The 22,381-nt window shown below is 44.1% G+C and overlaps 5 protein-coding genes across 5 annotated transcripts; all 5 read left to right on the forward strand.

The window, feature by feature from the left end:
- Positions 1–1,325: 1,325 nt before the first annotated feature.
- PCYB_091380 (SAM domain-containing protein) lies at positions 1,326–6,488 on the forward strand (the record flags this gene model as incomplete). Its single annotated transcript, XM_004222251.1, has 7 exons — positions 1,326–2,633; positions 2,783–4,522; positions 5,077–5,349; positions 5,632–5,703; positions 5,996–6,055; positions 6,233–6,322; positions 6,438–6,488. A coding segment is annotated over exon 1 (1,307 nt), but the record flags the coding sequence as incomplete, so codon positions are not given.
- A 515-nt stretch (positions 6,489–7,003) lies between these two features.
- Positions 7,004–7,603, forward strand: PCYB_091390 (hypothetical protein; the record flags this gene model as incomplete). Its single annotated transcript, XM_004222252.1, has 2 exons — positions 7,004–7,285; positions 7,406–7,603. 2 exons carry the CDS (start codon positions 7,004–7,006, stop codon positions 7,601–7,603), a joined length of 480 nt encoding a protein of 159 aa, XP_004222300.1.
- Positions 7,604–9,119: 1,516 nt separating this feature from the next.
- Positions 9,120–10,360, forward strand: PCYB_091400 (U6 snRNA associated Sm-like protein Lsm4; the record flags this gene model as incomplete). The annotated part of the gene is made up of 5 exons (XM_004222253.1): positions 9,120–9,146; positions 9,479–9,538; positions 9,644–9,685; positions 9,902–10,112; positions 10,239–10,360. 5 exons carry the CDS (start codon positions 9,120–9,122, stop codon positions 10,358–10,360), a joined length of 462 nt encoding a protein of 153 aa, XP_004222301.1.
- Positions 10,361–13,259: 2,899 nt separating this feature from the next.
- On the forward strand, positions 13,260–16,739 carry PCYB_091410 (nucleic acid binding factor; the record flags this gene model as incomplete). Its single annotated transcript, XM_004222254.1, has 9 exons — positions 13,260–13,947; positions 14,069–14,196; positions 14,553–14,738; positions 14,905–14,995; positions 15,126–15,596; positions 15,785–15,904; positions 16,104–16,172; positions 16,292–16,482; positions 16,680–16,739. The coding sequence occupies 9 exons, from the start codon at positions 13,260–13,262 to the stop codon at positions 16,737–16,739; spliced, it is 2,004 nt and encodes a 667-aa protein (XP_004222302.1).
- Positions 16,740–18,223: 1,484 nt separating this feature from the next.
- On the forward strand, positions 18,224–21,584 carry PCYB_091420 (hypothetical protein; the record flags this gene model as incomplete). The annotated part of the gene is made up of 11 exons (XM_004222255.1): positions 18,224–18,310; positions 18,630–18,705; positions 18,734–18,756; positions 18,846–18,963; positions 19,332–19,430; positions 19,642–19,757; positions 19,902–20,042; positions 20,230–20,292; positions 20,481–20,557; positions 20,785–21,269; positions 21,529–21,584. The coding sequence occupies exons 4-11, from the start codon at positions 18,846–18,848 to the stop codon at positions 21,582–21,584; spliced, it is 1,155 nt and encodes a 384-aa protein (XP_004222303.1). The 5' UTR covers positions 18,224–18,310; positions 18,630–18,705; positions 18,734–18,756.
- Positions 21,585–22,381: the final 797 nt, after the last annotated feature.

Here is a 22,381-nt window from a genome sequence, read left to right on the forward strand (position 1 = left end):
ACTACCAATGTTGAACCCCTTGGAGGAATAACTCCCCTTGGGACAAGGCCTACGTGAGCCGCGCCCTCCAACAAGGGGAGAGAAAAAAGAATCGCAAAGGGAGCTCAGCATAAAGTCAGCGTAAAGTCAGCGTAAAGTCAGCATAAAGTCAGCGTAAAGTCAGCATAAAGTCAGCGTAATGTCAGCATAAAGTCAGCGTGATCTCCGCGTGAACAACACCAAGCAGGGCTTCCAAAAGATGTTCTGCAAAAATAACGGTGCTTGTAAAATGCCCATGGGGTAGTCGCTCAATCGCATGCACGTAAGATTAATCAGTGTCGCCATTAATTTCTACGCGCCAGGTGAAAGGCTCCCCGCAAAGGCGCTTTTTATGTGCCCTTTCTATGTGCCCTTTCTACGTGCCTTTTCTACGTGCCTTTTCTAGGTGCCTTTTCTACGTGCCTTTTCTAGGTGCCTTTTCTATGTGCCTTTTCTAGGTGCCTTTTCTATGTGCCTTTTCCCTAGTGGAGGGAGAATCCTCAAAGAGAAACTAAAGCGCCGTAATTTGAACGACCTATTATTTTTCGTGCCTTCTACTTTGCCCCTTCAAATTGCAGCTTTTAAGTGTACTTCTATTGTATGGCTCACCACCCAGTGCAAGCTGTGCCTTAAGCCCTCATATTTGTAACACTGCATTATTACATGCGGAGTGAGAGAACACCCACCCTCTTCGAATCTCAGCAGTGACGAAGTCCACTGCACAACACGCGTGTACTCTCGTACGTACCGTGCCGCTAACTCCTTCGTGTTTGTAAAAAAAATGACACATTCGCATACTCGCTAACGTTACATGTGTATTGGGTTTCCCCCTGTGGGTACCTCCCTTTTTGTGAAGAACGTTTCGCACGATATGATACCACATCGTTTTTTTGTGCCCCTTTGTGTGCCCTTTTTTGTGCGCCCTTTTTTGTGCCCCTTTTTGTGCCCCTTTTTTATGCTCCTTTTGCGACGCCCTGCCCGTTTCCCCCCTGTGTGTAAGGGCTGCGCCCAAATGACTCGAACACTGTTCGTCCTTGTGCAGGCTTAGCTCGCGGGGGCAGTAAAGTGTAATCCTTGTACGTGTTGTGCGCGGCTTTTTTTTTGCTCCCCGGATGCACACACCAACCCAGGCCATGGGCCGGGTCGCAGCGAAATCAGCCAAATTAGCCGAGTTAGCCGAGTTAGCCGAATTAGTGGCATTCTCTGCGGAACGAAGTCGCACAAGTGCAGGCCACACCGCGTTCAACCGCGCCGCACTGGTGCCCATCTCCCCGCCCGAGCTGCTACCCCTCCCCACACACACGAAGCATGGGGAACTCCGCAGACAGTAAGCCGATAAAAGGCCGAGAGTTCAGCACCTACCGATACATCGGAGAACTAAATAACCAAAGGGAACCAAACGGAAAGGGACTCATTCTACACAACTCAGGGGAAGCATTTTATGGTTTCTTCTCAAACGGAAAGAAAAATGGAATAGGAATATACATAGATAAAAAATTAACTAAATATATTTGCAAATGGGTCAATGATAAAGCTCACAGAGAGTTAAAAGTCAAACCCTTCCATGCGAAGAAGGTCTTTTCCTTTTTTTATTCGAATGAAGTTATCGAGTCATGCAAAGTATATCGGGTTGGCCCCAAACCTGAGCATAGTTTGGATGCACAACCAAAAAGAAGAACTCCAAAAGGGGGGGAAACACACAGTGCAGAAATAAAGAATGGACTCGATCGTGCACATGTCTCTACTGTGGAGAGTGGTGATAAAGGATGTGTCTCTATCTTACCGGTGAGCAAACCGGGTTCTGTTTGTTTTTTGCCACGTGGGAGGGTCCAACAGGGCAGAACTGCAAGTCGGGAAGGCGGTCATCATGGAAGTGGCCGCCTGCAAAGTGGTCACCGCGAAGATGCCATAGAAAGCTCGCGGGTGGACCAACTGCAAGTCGCCATGGAAAAAGAATCTCACGACGAAGCCAACATCCCAGTGAATGAACGGCCCAAAAAAATAATTGATGAAGAGTTAAAGAAAAACGGAACCTGGGAGGACATATTCTACACGTCTTCCGATTCATGTAGTCATTTTATCCGCCCCCCCCATTTTGTAAAGTTGGGGGGGAAAAAAAAATGCTACAGAGATACATATCAGTGTGGCACCACTCGAAAGGACCTAACGATTATCACCCATACATCAACAAAAAAGGAGCAAAGAAAAACAAAACATATGATTAAACGATTAACGAAACAGAATAGCAGTAGTCTTAAGATAGACAAATATGAATCATGGTCAAGGAAGGAAGTCGCTCAATGGCTCTCTCTATGCAATGCCCCCATCAAATGGATCACTGCTTTTTACAGAAATAACGTCACGGGGAGTATGCTTGACACGATGAATATAGAAGTCATTAGAAACCAGCTGGGGATACTACCATACGGACATGCAATCAAACTGCTTCAATTAATAAAAAACTTGCGAGTGATGGCTTACAACAAGAGATTTGCCCGGTGCGTCAACATACAGGAGTGTGAACATTTTCTGAGGAGAAAAAAAAAAAAAAATACACACACGATATGGCTCCCGCGGGGAAACTCGAAGGGGAAGCGACAACCGCAGCCAAAGTAGACGCCACGGGGAGACGTTGCACATGTTTCACCCTTCGCCAGACTCGTGCCAACAGATCCATCAGGGCAAACATAAGCTCACCCTTGGGGAACCCCCCACCAGTAGTGCCCCCCCTGAAGAAGAGGAGGCAGCCGTGTTCACCAAAAAAATGTTGCACAGTGGAGATGCAGTATGTCATGAGGAGGACCCTAACTCGTGCACGTCTACCACGTCTTTCAATTCGACCCGCACTTTGAAGGAGGAGGACTACGGGAAGAGGGAGGAACTAGGAGAAGAGGACGCAGAGGAGGAGCATCACCATCATCAGCAGCAGCAGAGGCGGAAGCAGAAGCGGCAGCATGTGGGTGAGACCAGCGCCCCCAACGAACCGGTGGGACCCCCAACACCAAGCGACCCGCAGAAGGATACCAATAAGCAAAAGCGAAAGGATAAAAAAAACCAAAAAGATAAAAAAAAACAAAAGGAACAATTCATTCGCAGCTTCCATAAAAATTTTTCTCTAATAAATGATTTTGGCCATACATTCAATGGGGGTAACTCGAAGGACTATTCCAGGGCAGGGGAAAAACGTGCCGTATCCGGTGACCCAAAGGATGACTCGTATGGTTCCTGCTCCTTATCATCCTTTTCTATTACTAGTACGTCTTCCCAATCGAGTCGCCCCAACCATTCGTCTGAAGAATCCGGCGAGTCCGACGCGTCTACCTTGCCAACATGCGAAGGGGAACCCAAAGGGGGGACTAACTCGATGCTCGAGTCGTCAGCAGAGTTAGAATTATCCGTTGCCTCAACCTCCTCCTCCTCATCTTCTGCATCCGCTTCCTTGAACACTTCCTCCCATGCCTCCACCTCCTCCGTGTCCTCCTCCTCGTACTGCTCGAACAGAACCGACGACGCCCCCTTTTACGGCCGCAGCCAAATAATAAAATACCCCAGCAACATCTACCTGAACAGCAACTTGGCCTTCTCCTACCTCTACAGCTTTATAATACCACACGAAGACTTAACGTTCCTGCATCTGATTCGGAACCATTATGATATTAGAACCCGTAGAAGCGAGCACGAGTGGCAGGGGCAGGGACAGCAGCAGAACCCGAACCCGAACTGGAACCAGAATCTGCTCGCAACGAATAGCAAGCAGAACAAACTTAAAAGAATGAAGGGAGATTTAAAAAACGGTAAAATTATGGGAAGTAGAACCTTTAGGGGAAAGTACTTAGGGAAGGACGTAGCTATTAAAGTGCTAGTAGGGAGAGTAAAAGATTTTTCTCAAATTCACAAAATTTTTTACAAATTACACATATTGAGACATGGAAATATTGCTTTAATGATGGGAGTGTCTATTCGATACCCGTTCGTTTTTATCGTATACGAATTTTTAAAAAACACCTGCTTATTTTCCTATCTTCATTGTGCTGGTGGTTATGTGAAGGACGTGTCGGTGAGGCAGCACGGGGGTGGAGTGAGAACGCCGCTTGGAAGTGCGAGCAGCATCAGCAGGGGAGATGGCATATCGGCTCACAGCATCAGCAGGGGAGGGGGCATATCGGCTCACAGCATCAGCAGGGGAGGGGGCATATCGGCGCATAGCTCCACGGACGATAGTTCCACCTGCGATAGCTCCCCAGGGAACACCTCCCCGAGTGAAAACCCTACGTTCGAATCACACGGTGGAAGAATCACCACCCGCATGAGAAACAAAAATAACTCATTCAAATCGGAAAATGACCTGTTCTGTGGTGTTTACGCAGAGGAAGCAGAGGAGCATAGCGGTCCTACCTCAGGGGAAAATCCCCCAATACCTGAAAACAATTCTAACGTATTAGTGAAGAGCTCCTCCAAGGAATGGAACATAAACGAGAGTAAAACAAAGGCACATATCGAAGAAGTAAACAAAAAAAGCGGAAAGAAAAAAAAAATTACACACCAAATTATTTTTACAAAATCAAGTTAGACTGCACGAGCCGTACGCATTTCCCCCGTTTGAGAAAGAACTCTCTTTGTATGTAAAAAAACAAAAAAAAAAAAAAAAAAAAAATATTATTTACTTACCCTCAAACGAAGCTTCATTTTAACCTACCCGAGAGCCCCCTCAAAGCGGACAGACGATTAAGTGTCCAACGGATATTGAAAATTACAACGTAATTGATTTTTTAGAACGGTCCATTTGGTGTTCGTTTAATTGTAGCCTCATATGGCAAACTGCATTAGTACATCCCGCTGCATTTCGTTTCATTTTTCCCCACGTCTAACTTCACCACCCGCGCGCAGCGACGTCACCCTCGCGTGTTCCTACTTGGAAAAGCACTTGGTAAGTCGCCACGGCTATCAGCGGTTAAGCGGAAAATCGTCAAGCCGCTAACTGGTTAAGCGGCAAATCGGTTAAGCCGCTATCCGTCTAATGTGCTAACCGGATGCCCTTCTGCCTCCCCCCGCGTGCAGAGTCACCCCCTGAACCTCAAGCCAACGAACATCCTCCTGGACGAAGCACTAAACGCAAAAATCACCGACTTTGGAATCTGCGAAATTGAAAAATGCCTCGACACGAATATCGATCACTCGTATGTTGTGCACCCCAACGGCTCAACCTCATTCGATGCTGTGTTAGCAGACAGGAAAGTACAGAGGATGGAGTTTTCTAGGAACGACTTCAACGATGTTCTGCGTGTTTATGATGATGAGGATAAGATGCACCTGTATAGTATCGAACGAATAGTTGCTTCACCCAGCAGTGCCTACCCCTCCGTTTCGTTCTGGACCCCCCCGGAGGTCAGCGAGATGAAGAAAATGGAAAAAAATGAAAAAAAATGAAAAAAAAGAAAAAAAAAAGAAAAAAAAAGAAAAAAAATGAAAAAAAAGGGACAGCTCCTATAACAAGTGAATGTCTCATCCGGGAGACTATGGCCATGTCACCAGTGGAAATGGCGCTCCCCCCTGCATGTGCCCACGTATGGACCCTCAAAAATATGCACACTGAAAAATATGCACCCTTCGTAGATTTTGAGAGGCCAGAGAGGAAAGTCCTTTTACGCGGATGTCTACGCGCTGGGAATTGTGCTCTGGGAAATGGTAACCCCTCAAAAAAAACAAAATAAAATAAAAAATTAGCATATATGTCAATTTATTAACACGATTGATTGATTGATTAATTGATTGATTGATTGATTAAACTATTTTAAAAAAATATTTCCCCCCCCTTTAGTTAACCCACAGTGTCCCTTTTAACTACCCGTTCAAGTCCCACCTGGTGGTATGCATCAGTTGATCGGATGGCTCATCAAAGGAGTGAATCAACAGGCCCACGCCTTTTCCTGTCCGTTATTTTGCCTGCCACTCCTCCACGTTCTTCTTCCCCCTGTAGGCCTCCGTCGGATATGCGAAAGAAGAACTGACCTACAACAACATCCCAGAGCCTATTCAAGTAAAACAAAGAGGACACACACAAAGAAAAAGGAGTTCCATTGGGGCACTTGAAATAATGGACGAGGAGAACAAAGCAGCCATGTTTTTTATTTTATCATGTTTTTTATTTTATCATATTTTTTATTTATTTTATTTTATTTTTATTTTTTTCTCCTTTTTTACTTCCCTTTTTTAGGGGCTGATAAAATCCTGTGTGCACAGGAACATGTACAAAAGACCCACCTTTGGACACATACTAGCGGAGCTGTCCCGGCTATATGAAAAGGTAAAGCAGTTCGCTCGCCCCCTAGGGTTGAGCTTCCCCCCTGTGCCAGTTGACCGTTCTGTAAATCGCGACATACCAACCTTGTCCTTCCTCCCACCCCTTTGCACACGCGCAGGCAAATACAAAAGCTGAGGATGCTCTCATGTCCTTCATGGATGGAGCATAATGTAGACCAACTTCCAAACAGAACAAATCGAATTAACACAAAATTGTGTAATGAACTGAAGCAGTTTAAGAGGGGAAAAGGGTTTCCCTTTTTTTTTTTTTTTTTTTTTGTGCGACATCCCCCTGTTGGGTTTGTTAATTAAAGCAAGATATACCTGTCCCAATTTTCCAAAAAAAAATATATTTTTTTATTTTATTTTATTTTTTTTTTCACCTCTTTTGGCGTGTAAGTACATCCCGCAGTGTATACGCATAAATGTGTGTACACAGTTTTTTGTAAAAGGGTGAGGGATGGAAAGATGGTCCTACCGCCAGGTGTCACTTTTCTCCCCCTTACCTTGCCATACCACTTTGAACATTTTTACCCTGCGGCATGTGCCCAACTAGAGAAACTCCCTTTTTGTCATTCCGATCTGTCCACACGAATGCACAGCGATGCTCAAAAGAGCGGACCATAAAAAGAAAGACGTGTTTGTTTTCCCCTCCCCTTCTGCTTCCCCCCTGCTGCGCTAAACAATGGCCGACTCGTACGAAAACGACGAGGACGTCCTCCAAATGATACAGCAAATAAAAAAAATAACCAAGGAGAGCAAACGCAAGTTCGAAAACGAAATCGACTACTTGGTGGAGGACACCAAATCCAATCTGCTCACTCATGTGGACGATGAAAAAAATAGTATTAAAAAGGAAGCGGAGGAGAAGCTAAACAATTATCGAGAAAATCTCATAAAATATGAGAAGGGCATAAATGAGAAGAGGCGATACTACCTCAAGCTCAAGTCGGAGCTAGCCACGGTGGTAAACAACTACAAGAAGCGGATGAAGGTGGGCTGCATCTCCATGTATGTGGAGAAGTATATATGTGCACGTGGAAGCTTATGCCTATACCTACATCATGTGTGCTTGCTTTCCCCGCAGGACTTCAACATGGAAACGGAAAACTTCAAGCAAACATACGAGCGGGAGAAAAAGGAGTTGGAAGACCTGGAGGACAGGGAGTGGTCCGAACTGAACACCCACTGCGTCGAGCTTTTAAGCAAAACCAAATCGAATATGTGCGCCACGAAAAATGAAACGAATAAAAAGCTTAGAAAGGTTCTTAATTCGATCATGTAACGGGGGTCTGGGCTCCGTCCTCCACACTGAGACTTCATTGGAGTGTATTGCATCAGATTTTGCATTGCCTTAATTTTTGTTTTAACTCTTTTTCCTTCCCCATGTTGGCCGTAAAACGTCTCTCATCCAATTTGCCCACCCCCCAAAAAAAGAATACGTTCTTTAGTCTACCTTTTTTTTTTTTATCTCCAAAACGTTCATTTATTACAATACAAAATTAGCATTAAGTAAGATTCTCCCACCCCCAAGGGTTCTCCCTTCCCTCGGGGACATCTTCTCCTTCTTCTTCTCCTTTTTTTTTTTTTCTGTCAAATGGGGGGTACTCCCATCATGCCACTTGAAAAAGAAAATTTTTAAAAACACAGAAATGTGACAACTCTGAAGGGTTTAGTTTAACTCAACATTGTTGGAAACACAAAAGGGAAAGGGAACTCACTGGTGACCATATATAATCGTCTTCACACATTCTTACTTTCATGCGTGCGTATGAACATATGTACATGTGCGTAGATATGCTCGCAATACAGCTACAGAATTGCCTGCCCACGTAATTACCCTTTTTTTTTTTTTTTTTTCTGACAACCTATTTTTTGAACGCGCATGGCAACCTATTTTTGAACGCGCATGGCAACCTATTTTTTGAACGCGCATGGCAACCCATTTTTGAACGCGCATGGCAACCTACTTTTTGAACGTGCATGACAACCTTTTTTTGAAAGCGCAAAATGTATGCTTAAAAAAGGGTTCACTTCGAAACGAGAGCTAGCTATGCCCCTTTTTTTGAGCAACTTTTCACCAGCAGTAGCTAACAAAAAGTGTTCGGTGCCTGTTGCGTTTAATCGCATTGCTTGGGATTTACTTCATTTAGGCTTCTCCTTCTTCGCCTTTTTTTTTTTTTTCTGTTTGTTTGTTTGAGGACTAAAGCGTACACAGCTGTGGCGCAGAACCGTAGAGTCACCAAAAGCTGCGCAGGTGGGTTCATTTCGCCAGGCGCACGTATTTGGCTGCATATAACCGCGTGAGGGGATACCTCCAAAAAAGAGCCTTCACAATTTTTACCTTTTTTTTTTTTTTTTTTGGTGGGGAAGTCTCAACTGAATATCCGTCCGCCACCCTCCATGGAGAGATATGCCCACACATTTTACACGTAACGTGTTGCTGTGAGTATATCTACGTTTTTATGTTTGCCGCTTTTATTTAATAATGAGTGAGGGAACATAAAGAAGAGAGCCCCAGTGTATGGATCCACAGCTGCACGTCTATGGTTGCTCAATTTATGTATATGAATTAGGCACCCCCCCCCTCGTTAATTAGCTATCAGCATCGATAAGCACCTCTTTAAAATTGGTCCTTGTTTGTCCATATAGCATATGCCCCTATGCATGTATGCGCACTAAGGTACTACATTCCCATCTTTGTGGAGCATCCAGCTGAATAGAATTTTTTTTTCCCGCACGGACCACTTGCAAGTGATGAGTTGCTTAGCGGGGCCACAGAAAAAAAAGAAAAAAAATAAATGAAGTGCGGGATTTACCCCAATCGTGTACGTCGCTTAGAGCACTCCATCATTTCGCAGAAATAGCCCAAAGTGAGTTACGGAAAAATGTCGCCTGAGGGGATGTGTTACACTGAGGAAGGAATCCCAGTGGACAATTACCCACACCCGAGTGCATATGCATGTGCTTAAATGGAATCACCTGTGTGTTCGTAACGAACCTCCTTCGACCACCACGATTTGTATACTTTTTCTTCGTTCTGTTTCTCCCTGCAGGAGGCGGACAACCCGTCGCCCCAGCATATGCTTCTCTCGCACAAAAAGGTTTTATGTAACTTCTTTTTTGCTTACCCCTTTTTTTTTTTTTTTTTCCCATTCAGATCGTCTTTTCTCACGCAAAGTTAAAAGGAGTCAACTATGGTGGTAAGCACATACATCATGTGAGCTGCTCGCGCGGTGTACGAAGCGTACCGTGCATGTTTACATTTTTTTAATATAAATTTAAAGTGTCTGTATTTTTTTTATTTTATTTTTTTTTTTCGCAGTTCCCCTTAACGTTGCTGAAGTGCTCGCAAAACCAGCCGGTGGTAAGTCATCTCGGCTAAAACGTTCACTACGTAAAGATGGACACCTCGTGGGGGTCCACATTTCTTTTTTTACGCATCCTCCCCCCTCTCCCCATTTTGACCTGTTATCACCATGCCATAGTGGAATACACCCTCTTAATGCTGCAAATGTGAAGGGGAAAAAGTAACCACAAACACCGCATACATTTACCTTTCAATGTTTTGTGCCTTCTTCAGATGGTAGAGCTGAAAAATGGAGAAACGTACAGCGGCTTCCTCGTGTTTTGTGATCGCTTTATGAATTTACACATGAAAAATATAATATGCACGTCAAAGGATGGGGACAAATTTTGGAAAATCTCTGAATGTTACGTCAGGGGGAATAGCGTTAAATACATTCGAGTTCAGGACCAGGCCATCGATCAAGCCATAGAGGAAACGAACGAACGTAAGACGGCAATCAGAGGAAAAAAAAAAAAAAAAAAAAAAAAAATTACATACAAAATAGCTAGCTACACTTTGGCTACTCCCCATGTGCATTCTCCATTTTTTTTTGTTTCCTTTACGTTTGCAGAAAAAGCGAGAAATATAGGCAGAGGCCGCGGAGGAAGAGGTAGGGGACGCGGGCCTGGCAGGGGCACAGACAACAGGGGTGGAAGAGGAGGCCAAATGCGAGGAGGAAGAAGGGGATTCTAACACACCATCATATGTGTGTACTTCTCATCATGCACACGCTCACACACACCAAGTTATATGTGTGCGCTTACTTAGCTACACCTTTTTTATGCGTATTCGCGCAAACCACTGCCTTACTTAACCTATCTTTGTGATTCATTTTTCTTTTTAAAAATCACACTGCGTGTGTAAGTGTGACCCCCTTTTAACCCTTCGAAACTGCCTTTTAAAATTATTGTTTCTGGAATTGCTACACGTGTGCAACTATCGCACATAGGGTTATATTGTTCCAAGTGCGCCGTTCGGGAGAGCATTACGTAGCGGTTACGAAATGACTTCGGAACGGTTAAATCGAGCTTACGTTTCACGTTAGCCGTAATTCCCTCCCAACTGGGCAGTCTAGTGCGATCCGCGTTAACTTCATTTGCGTTCGCAGAGGTATCCATTGCAAGTCAAAATGAACAGATAGTAGTTATGCTCACATTTACTCGTAGGAAGCCACAAATTAGTCGCCGCCGATAAAAAGGAGCGTGTTCCAATCTGAGAAAAACTGCACTAGGGGAGGTAAAAACGCAGGCAAGTACTCCAACCGTAGGTACCTCTAACCATCCACACATACACAGATAAGCAAAAGTTATGCAACGGGCGGATATGGAGAACCTGTCACAGTTCTGTACTTTGCATTCCGTTTGGCTGCTTATACACATCACTTATTAATACGCCCCCCAACGGAATAACCTTTTTGAATCTGTATCTATAGCTTAACGGGATCAACATGATCGAAAAACGTGTTGCTTTAGAGGTTACGCGACGTCCTCGCCACACGGCAAACGCATGGCCGATGGATTAACCAACTGATTGACTCATGCCTCTTTTAAATCGCAAAATTGTGCAAGATTGCCTAGGCGAAGTTCTTCCACAATTTTGAAAAATTGAAAGGGTACCTTTTACCCCTAATTGGTTGAACATTTTAGGGGAGGAAAAAAAAAAAAAAAAAAAAAATTTAAACATTTCATTTCATTTCATTTCATTTCATTCGACAAGCCTGTTGTGTCTTCCGCCATATGGGTTTCCTTTTTTTTTTTTTAAAATAAAAATGACGTTATTTCTACAAACAGGAGTACATAACAGGGCGGACACGAACTGCACGTAGCATATAAGCATGTAGCATGTGGCATGTCAAAAAGCGTGTTTGCAAGGTGAGAGATAAGTTAAAAAGAGTAAAACGGAGCGAGTACACTTAGCTAGTGCGTTGTGCAAAGTACACTATATGCTTACCAACCACGCCCTTGCCGCGCACTGAGCGCATCGCCTTCGCACGTACCCCTGCGCGGAGGCAGATGAGAGACCACCGTGAAGGAAAAATTTGTGCAAACTCCTCGACTGAACAGAGGCAATCCTTCCGCGTGAACATTTATGCCAATTTAACTACACTACATGTACACCACGTCATACGTACCGTACCTAAGTGCACGCGTACCTATAGCACAGCGTAGCACACTGCGCAGCAACAGTTTTTAAAAGCAGGCGATAAAAATAAAAAGGGGCTCGCCACAGTGCACATGCACTTTTGCGTGTTGATATGGAACGGGGGAGAGTACGACATTTGGTACGCTTCCCACCAAAGCGAGGGGGGGACGAAAAATAGCTTTGTTATTGCCAGGAGGCGTGAATAAGCATTTGCTTACGTGCGTTGTGCGCACATGCGACGAGGTGGTACATAATATAAATATGCAGCGTGCAAAGGTGATGAAAGGAAAGGTATAGTTACATGAGCGAGGCAAAGGTGAGGAAGAAAGGTATACATAAGCGTGACAAACGTGAGAAGAGTTACATATAACAGTACGCACATGCATACGGTCCTGCTGCGTTACTTTTCCTTCGCAGTGTACGGAAGTGAGTGTACATGTAACTGCGTGCTTGTTTTTTTTTTTGCATCATTTTTTTTTATTTTTTTTGCTTCAATTAAATTCAAATCTATTCACATCGATTCACATCGATTCAAATCGATTCAATTCAATTCAATTCAGTTCAATTCAATTCAATTCGCTTTGCCAAATTTTCAACTTTGCATTTGCTTCCCTGAGTTCAAACAAATTCGCATACGCAGAGAAAAACGCCTTTTCTTTTAAACAAAATGATCGAAATGCAATTCCATACGCAATTACCTATGCACATGACATGATCGATCACACGTACCCTCCACTCGCATCGCATTTGCATCCGCATAAGTGAAAGAAAAATATTATCCCCGCTTTCGCATCAACAGAAAAAGGAAAAAAACGTAAAAACGGCATACTCTTTTTCCCCACTTCGCATCCGCATCAGCATACGAGTATACATACCCGTGCAAGTTTCTCCCAGCGAAATATTTATGTTACGCACTTTTGTGAACCCCGCCTCCGCGTTTCGCTTATGCGTAATTCCCCCGGCAGCAAACAGTTTACCCCCCTATGAATAGCAGTATACAGTAGCAGCAAATAACACAGCGTATATATGGCATACTTGGCGGCCCAATTTTTCAAGCAAGAAAAGCTTAATTTATTATTATTTTTATGCCCCCACCTGCTGTCACGCATAAATACGAAATGATTGATTTTTCTTCTTCGCGCCCGCAATTAATTTTTAACAAATTCGTTTTAATGATTAAAATATAATTAAAGTTTTTTTTTTCTTCTTTTTTCTTTTCTTTTCTTTCTTTTTTCTTTCTTTTTTTTTTGACATTTCTTCTTGCCGCGTTCTTCTTGCCGCGCGTCCCCCTCCACCATTCCTTTTTTTTTTTTTTACCCCCCTGCAAGTATTGTCATTTTTTTTTAAATCATACCGCCAAGCAATGAGTACGTCAAACGAAATTAAAAAAGAAGGATCCCCGTGTGAGGAAGGAAAAGGAAATTTCCTCCTTTTTACAAACAACCAAGGAATGGACAAAGGTTGTACTGATGAAGCTGTTTTGGTTGGGGGAGCTCCACACGATTTAAGGGAAACTGGGTCGCAAGGGGAACCCGCAGAGGTGGGACACCCAAAGGAAGAGGAAGAAAAAGAAGCAGAGAAGAAAGATGAGAAGAAAGACCGAGTAGACGATGCTGCCAAGAGAAAGCACATCGAGGGGGGAACAACCGGAATGAGCAAAGCCGTTTCCACATCGGAAGAACGGGACGCACTGAACCAAGCAACGAGGTCACCAAATGCTGGCGATGTAAGTCCTGAGAGTTCTATTGAAGAACTCAAACTTGTGCACAGTGCAACGAAAGATGTCGCGGAAGATGGTAGTCAATTGTCCAATGGAGCTGCAACCATGGCAGACAAGAAAGAAAATAACTCCTCACGTGATGCTTCTCGTACCCCCTCTCAAGGGAACGGTGCACAGATAATCAAAACCGCCACGGAGGAACACGAATTGGATGATGATACCACGAATAGCAGTTCCAAGGAAATTGACGAAGATCGACATAGTGTTATTCTACAAAGGGAAGAAGAAAGCTTCCTTGCTGAAAATTGGATACAGACAGGAGGCTTTGAGCCAAATGGTAAAAACGAAATAGGCTTGCAAGACTTTAATGAGCATGGTAACCACAGTGATGATGCGAATAATATAAACAAAGGCAAAAGTGAAATTGACAGCAGAATTAAGAGAAAAATGCACTCTTTAAAGCAAAATGAGGAGAAGAAGAAAAAAAACAGATACAGATAATGCTCCTTCTATTGCTTCCGACTCGTCTGATGAGGCAGACCTAGATTCAAAAGAAAAATTCAGTGATAACAGCACCACAGCGCTGTTTGACAAGAAAGGCAAAGATGATGCAAAGGAGAAAAAGAAAAATGGTTCCAAGGAGGACCACGCCATTTTTGCAGATGAGGTAATTTTTATTCACTTATCTACCGTGACATATATGGGAGGAATTGCACCTCTGCATCTACTGTGCAGAAGCGACTTAAACATATTACACTGAATTGATGAGAACGTGCATAGGGAAGGGAAAGGGAATGGCAAAAAGGGGCGACCCCATTTTTCATCCCCATTTTTTATTGCCATTTTTTATTGCCATTTTTTATTGCCATTTTTTATTGCCATTTTTTATTGCCATTTTTTATTCTCACTTTTTGTTCCCATTTTTTATTCTCATTTTTTGTTCCCATTTTTTATCCCCACTTTTTATCCCCACTTTTTATTCCCATTTTTCATCCCCATTTTCACCCATCCTCCCCCGTACAGGCCCTAAAGGGATACCCGCGCATTTTCGTAACCAGACTTCCCTTCGAGGCTGGCAAAAAGGACCTAGAAAAATATTTCTCCAAATATGGAAAAATAGTAGACATTTACGTATCAAAGAATCTGTCGAATAACAAAAACAAAGGGTTTGGATTTGTGTCGTTCGAGAAGCAGAGCTCCATGGACAAGGTGAGTTTTACAGCAAGTCCGTAGTATACTGTTTGTAGGGAGGCTTTCACCAGTGGAGTATACCCATACACACCACCACCACGCATGGCTACCATGCACCGGTGCATGCTCCGTCACATGTAAATGCGTTCTCCCAAATCACCCGCCGTTTCCCCCTTTTCCGTAGGTCCTGAAGGACAAGCTGCACATCATCTGCGGCAAGGAAATCGTCGTGGACGTCGCTTCTATGAGGGACAACAAAACCAAGCACCTTTTCCGTAAGAGAACAAGCGAGAAGCGGCGAGTGTAATGCGGCGTGCCTAGTTGAGCCCCGCTATTTGCATCTTGCCAATTACTTGCCATTTCCGCCGCTCCACATGCCGCTCCACCTGCCTCCCCACCCCGCAGACCTCCCGTCGGACCACTACCTAGCCAAGTACTCGAAGAACGACAAAAAGTCCCCCAGCAAGACGCACAACAATCTAGTCAATTTCAACAAGTACCACCATGTGTATAATAAAACGACGAACATAAGGGACGTGTCCAAAAATATCGATAACAATTTAGTGATGCAAAATTTCTACAATCTATGTCCAACGTACAACATACTAGGCAACCGAATGAACAATAAACACATCTACAAAAATAATATGCCCGTCTCCTTCTTCCCCCCCACGGGATACAATATGGACCCGGCCTATTTCAACAACCAGCAAGTCCCCTACCAGAACTGCCTGGATTACATGGGCAGTGAGTACTACTGGAATATGGCCAACTATTACAACTGGAATAATATGATGTTCCATAATGATAACATGTACAACGCGAAGAAAATGGAATACCCCTACTACGTCTGTAACGGGCAGTACATGAATCAGAGTAAGCCCTGCCTAAGTTGGAGCGTCGCAGTTATCGCGGTGGAAGCACATCGGTTGCGGCCTACGCGTTCTTTTTTTACGCTTTTTACACTTTTTTACTTTTTTTTTTTTTTTTTTTTATTTTGTTTTCCATTTTGTTTTTTATTGTTTTCCATTTTGTTTTTTATTTTATTTTCCTTCTTTTTGCAGGCCCCCCCCCAATTGCCAAAAACAAAGCGCAACGAAAAAATAGCGCCATCGAGGAGAGCAAGTTGAAGTACCCCCCCAATGTCGTCCCAAGCGGGAGTTACCGTTCCCCCGGGCAGCCATGTAAGTCGAGGCTAAAGAACGCAGAGAGTGCTCAGGAAAAGCGGCTCAAATTGGTTTGCTGCATCTGTCTCGTGGCCCACGGAAGAGGGAGCGGCACCACCGCCCCCGCACGAGTTGCATATGCATATACACATACATATACATATACATGTGAACACGCGTGTAACACCCATTTGAATCGAACCCCCCCCCTTTGCAGTTGTGCGAAAATTACCCGGCGGAGACGAGTGGAACAAACGAGGATACAAGCTGTTCGTCACGAAGTTGAGTAAGTCGAGGAGAACCCCGCACGGGTTGTTGCATGCCCCACAATGCACTTTTCACAAACTGGTACTCATCCGCCAAATGTTTTTTTTTTTTTTTTTTTTTTTTTTTTGCACCTTCCAGATAGCGTAACCACGATCGAAACGCTCAGGAATTACTTCGAAGCCTTCGGAGAGATTATTGACATTTACATGCCCAACGACGTGTGCACAAACAGACCTCGAGGCATCGCCTTTGTTACCTTCCTAGACAATGACTGCGTGAAGAAAATTCTATCTAACAAGAACTCAAAGCATATAATTGATGGAAAGGAGGTAAGCAACAGATTTTTCTTTTCTTTCTTTTTTTATCCGATGCCATTTGGGCATTATGCCATTTTTGTTTTATGACCCCGCGGAGTTAGCTTTTAGCTGACCTGTCTTGCGTGTACACTTACGTGAGCATATGGCTTAGTACGTACCTGTGTAGTAAACAATTGGGCATTCCCCCCTTTGATCTTCCCCCCCTGCAGGTGGTCGTTGATCTTGCGGACCCAGAAACGAAAACGAAGAAGAATTTGTGTTACCCCTGAAAGGAAGGTGCTCACCCCATTGGAACTCATCCCATTGGAACTCATCCCAGATGGTACTACTACTCACCTCACCGCCTTCCTTTTTAATAATTAAAAGAAAACTTCTTCCAACGATGAACAGCTTCGAATGCTGAACTATCTTAAACGTCGATCTGCTTTCAGACCGCTTGTAAAGCGTTCCAAACGCGTCTTCTCCTCCTCCCCACACATACCTACATACATATGTGCACACTACGACTATACTCCTTTCTTTTTTTGTTTCCTTTCTGTTTCTTTTCCCTCCCCTTCTCCTCCTCGGTTGTTACATCTTTGTTGCGACGTTCCCTTTCTTTAAGCATGTGCCCCCGCACACTGGCCCCCACGCCCGTCCGTACATGAATGTACATATATATACATAAGTATTACATATTTGCTTATTCGCCTGTATATATGTATTTATTTTTGCGCCCCACTCCCCCCCCCGAGTTCTTTCCCGCCACCATCTCGTTCACTAACTCTTCGCATGTATATGCTGCTACCCCCACCTGCACGGAGGTATGGGAGATACGGCACATGTGCGTGTAGATCTTACGTGAATAGAACTTATTTCCTCCCTGACCTGACACGTTTTAACTTAACCACACTCACCTTGCGGGTTAACTCCTATTTTCTTTCCCCTTCCGATTTTAACCTCCCCTCCCTTCTTTTGTATAAGTTTTCTTTTTTAAAAAAATCTTCCTTTTGCGCTTCTCGCTGCGGAAAAAACTGGCACGCAAACTGGTGACTCCTAACTGCTGACTGCTAACTGCTGACTGCCAACTGCCAACTTTGAACCTCCCTGCGCCCGTAGATCTTCCCAAGTGGAAAAACCAAACCTCAAACTTCTTTTTTTTTTGTCGTAAATATGTGTATTTTTTTGATCATGTGTATGTTCTGAATTTTTTTTCTTTTTTTTTTCCATTTCGATGCGCATTATTAGAATGCTCATTAACAATTTTGGAAAAAAAAAAAAATATTTTTTATTTTTTTCCTTTTTTTTGATTTTTTTTTTCCCCCTTTTTTTAACATTTGTATATTAACCCCATTTAACGAAGCAGTCTGAATAGCTGCGATTTTTTTTTTTTTTCTCATGTTCGGAATGACTGCCCTTTTCCCGCTCGGCTTGGAGAAGGAACAACTTGGGGCGCCGCGCAGGGGTGTTTAAAGGATGCGTAGGGAGGCCCTGCCCCAAGCCAAAAAGGCAAAGCGGTAACTTAGGGTTAACCTCCAATCAGATTAGTAACCCCATCCCCCTTGCATGGAAAAAAAACCTCAGCGCGCGAAAGAACGCCAAATCGGTGCAACAGCCCAACCAGGAAAAAGGCGAAAGTAAAAACAATCCCGCTGTATAGCGGCAAACGTGAACACGTAGCTAGGTTGCCTGTTCCGCCCAGCTGGGAAAAAAAAAAAAAAAGGGTATCTCCTTCTTCTTCCCCCCTCATACACAAAACAAACCCCAAGAGCAAATGGAAAAAACAAAAATAGAGGCTCTCTTCATCTACGATGAGGACGTGAAAAAGGCCGACAAATCCGTCACAGATGAGGAGCTACAGGTAAGGGCACATTGTTATGGTTGATTCGTTTGGGGAAGCTCCATCAGGCAACCGTCTCACCTCTTTTCATTTGCTCATACGTCAGTCGAGCACTGCGAGTGAGAAGGGGAGGGGGACAGACTCACGTAGTCATCGCTTGATCACTGCGAAGACACAGCAACGGGTAGACCTAGACCGATGACTCAATGGTGCGCATTTCCCCACGGGGAAAAACAAACTACACCAAACCAAACTACACCAAACCAAACCAAACTACACCAAACCAAACTACGCCAAACCAAACCAAATAAAACCTCCCCCTTTTTTCCCCTTCCCAAAGGCAGAGAAGGTGATCTACTACTACCCAAACGAAACAGACGAACAGGTCAAAGTAACGCACACGAGCACCATGGAAGGTGTTTCTGCCTTCCTCTCCCAGTTCAGCAAATCACACATGGACCATATAATAACAAAGGAAAATTTAATTGTCATCCACAAATGGTACAAGCATATATTCGTAACGGTCGTAGTAAAAAATGTTTACAAAAATGAAAAAATGGAACTCCTCATGTGTAAGTTGCTGCACTCAGTTTTGGAAAACTTCATCTCGACCTTCACTCTGCTACACGGACACATCCGGACCTTCTTGAAGTATAAGAAGAACAAAACGACAGGTAATACAATCAGGAGGCAAGGAACAGGCAAAATGGATTTAACTTCTGGCAGTTCTTTGGCAGTTCTTGGGCAGTCCTCCCCCTTTTTTTTATGCCACCGTGCAGTGGAGGAGTTACACATATCGTCTCCTCCTCCGTTGGACTGACTGACCATGTGGTGATTTAACCGACCCACTATATGCACAGTCGAGGGGGGCGCATACCAAACGCGATCCAAAAGTGTGCAAAACGGAGGACAAAAATAACCCTCTCTTCGTGTAGTAGCACATGCCAAGTGTGCAGTCCACGACTACTACTACGATGCACACATTTATATGGCCACATAACTTACCCCTCTTAACCTGTCTCGTTCTACAAAACTTGTGCAGGAAATATGAACAGAAAAACGAGCCTACAGACTCTCTTGGATGACTATGTGTTTACCTACATAAACACGATTAACAACGAGTGTGTGAGTATTCACAACGGTACGAATGCTTTACCATCGCTACGACGCATCCCCATGGCACTCTTTTCCCATAAAGTGCTGGTGCATGTTACGCGCACGCCTGACAAGCGCATTTGAGGGGAGATTTTGGGTCATATTTTCGCCCAGATTTGGGGGGAGAATTTCGGCCACATTTTCTGCCAGATTTGCGCGAAAACCCGGCCTCCTCCCGTTTATTCTTCCCGTTGAAGCGGTTTGGTGCCCCTCACATGACTGCCTCCACACGGTGTACGTAAAATGCCCCCCTGCAGGCTTGCAAAGCTTTCATTTCTTCCCTGTGGAAAAGCATACCTACATTACTGTGCAGGTAAAAAGGGGTTGCCCACCTTGAGCGCATCCCCCCCCTTATCATGTCATCAAAATGTGTTGTAAGCTTCACGAGATGTTCCTCACCTGTTGCTCATCTGATCCTCATCTATTCCCTATATGTTCCCCCTTTTTTTGCGTGCAGAACCTCATTTCGTCACTTATACTAGGACAGAAGCAGATAAAGCACGGGTGTCTTCTGTACGAAGGGCACTTGGTTTACTCAAGCCTTGAAATGAACGACACAAAGATGATATACAATTATTTGGTGTCCTACGGGGGAACGGTTAGAGTGCACAAAGAAGGGGCCTAAAGGAAAGAGTGCATTTGTGTGTTTGTCTGTTTGTGGAGCCCCTTCCCTCGTCGCACATAAACATGCTTGTGTTTATATGCGCTCACATGTACATATCATGAAACATGGATACCCTTTTTTTTTTTTTTTTTTTTCTCGCTTTTCTTCCCGCACTCTTTAGGTAAACAATTTAAAGTTAAATCAGCACCCCTTTAGGAAAATTGCATCCTCCGCTGCCATCAACGTAAGTGGAGGTGTGCACGTGGTTGAATCCGCCCTCCTCTGGGGGAAGCCCCTTCAGTACATGAAACGTGTCAGCAGGCTAATCGGACCAACTGTGCCACCCCTATTTGCCACGTTACCCCCTGCCTCCTCAAGTCATACTCCCTTTTTTTTTTTTTTTTTTTTTTTTCCGCTCTCTCTGTCTCTCAGGCAAATGGAGGCTTGTCCAGCTTCGCCCGGTGCAACACGATCGACGAGAAAAATGCCTTTCTGCTAGGGATCAAGAAGTAAGGCCTATATCCTCTCAGGGCAAAATATTTTAGCCCTCCCCCCTGCCACGAAGTGTGCTCGTGAGAGGGGTGGATTCGTTCTCCTCAGTATGAACATGTGAATGCGCTCTATCTGACTGTTTGCACGTCGGCTGCCCATGCTCACCCCCCGCCGCTTACAACGGCGCTTACACCGCCGCTCACACCACCGCTCAACCACCGCTCCCCCCGCCGCTTACACGCAGATCGTCCATCTTCATGCCAGTGGTGAGCCTCGGTGCGGAGAAAAAATACAAACTAATGGCATTCGTTTACAAAGGTATCCTCCTCGTACTGCTCATCAAGGGGAGCACCATCAAGGATGAAGACTTTGACATTCTAATCGATGTGCAAAACAAATGTACAAATGAAAACTCGAGTAGCATACACAGCTTGTCCAAGCTAAACGAGATCCTCTCCTTGCAGTTTAAAAAGTACATAAATCAGGAAGACCCAGCAAGGTACTTGTATTACAACCACTTTAGTAACTCTATTAAGTACTCCATTAACAATAAAAAAATAAATAATGAAGAACTTTTCCTAGTTGCTGACTTCCACTTTCTCCTTGTGGATTCAGAAATTAAACAAAATAAAATAAAATTTAACAAAATGGGATCAGCTACCATGGAAAAAGAAAAGGCACATTTATCAAAGGAATTATTCAATTTTGAGAATCACTGTATTTATAAAGGTACTTCGAAAGATGGACAAACGGAAGAAGAAAGAGGGGGGAGTGATAAACTGACTGCACAGGATTCTTTCGCAAAAGAAACACCAAGGGGGGGAAATGAAACGGAAGGTTCTGCTTCACATTATGGGCATCATCATACACAGGATGGGAAAGGGGGGAATATTAATGACGTGGATAATCAACAGGTGACAGCATCATCCCTAATGGAGAATTCCCAAGTAGACGCCGATCATACCATTAATAGTGGTCACCTAACAAGTGAGCGAAAAGGAGAAAGGAAGGATCATCCTCTCCCTGTCGAAAATGATAACTTAAAAAAGTGTCAACCTACCACAAGCGAAACAGAAAGAGCGCACAGTTCACCAGGTGGTAATACTACTGGGGGGGAGAAAAAAAAAAACTGAAATTAGTTTACAACGAGGAGTTAAAGAGGAAGCTATTTGAAGATACTAGTGATGATGTGAAAATTGAGAAAATATTTTACAAAGAGGCAAGTGGGCCTTGGATTTTTGCCAAGAAGACTCTGCAGAGGGAACTTTTTATTTTCCCCGACGACTCCAAGATTTCCCTCTCCAAGGCGCAGCACGACGTGCGCCACTTAATGGACCTCAATTTTGCGAACATATACGTTTAGCAGGTGTGTATCGCCACCTTGTTATTATTCCCTTTGCCGAGGTGGACACACGCTTCGCACCAGTTTAGCAGATAATGCCTTCCGTACAAGATAAACGAAGCAGCGTAGTCACATGAATGGACAAAAACTTGCTTTGGTATAATTTTTCTTTTTTTCTTTTTTTCTTTTTTTTTTGTGCTCCTTTTGTACGTGCCTTTTTGCACACAAGGCGGGCTTCCGAACAGGGGGAGTTTCCCCCCCAGCCACAATCGGTCGCCAACCCATCGCCAACCTGTCGCCAACCCGTCGAAGCGTTCACTTCGCAACTTCAACTCCGCGTTCGTTCATCTCCATTTTTTAAAATCGATACGCTTTTCGAAGCGCCAAACACAGTGTGTTAATTGGCCCACCACCTTTTTCTGACGACACGGAAGGAAGTCCTCCCCTTGGAATGGCTCACTCGTGGGGAGAACTTTTACCCAACAAAAGGGAACACATA

Source organism: Plasmodium cynomolgi, chromosome 9 (assembly GCF_000321355.1).
Source record: "Plasmodium cynomolgi strain B DNA, chromosome 9, whole genome shotgun sequence".
NCBI lineage: Eukaryota > Apicomplexa > Aconoidasida > Haemosporida > Plasmodiidae > Plasmodium > Plasmodium cynomolgi.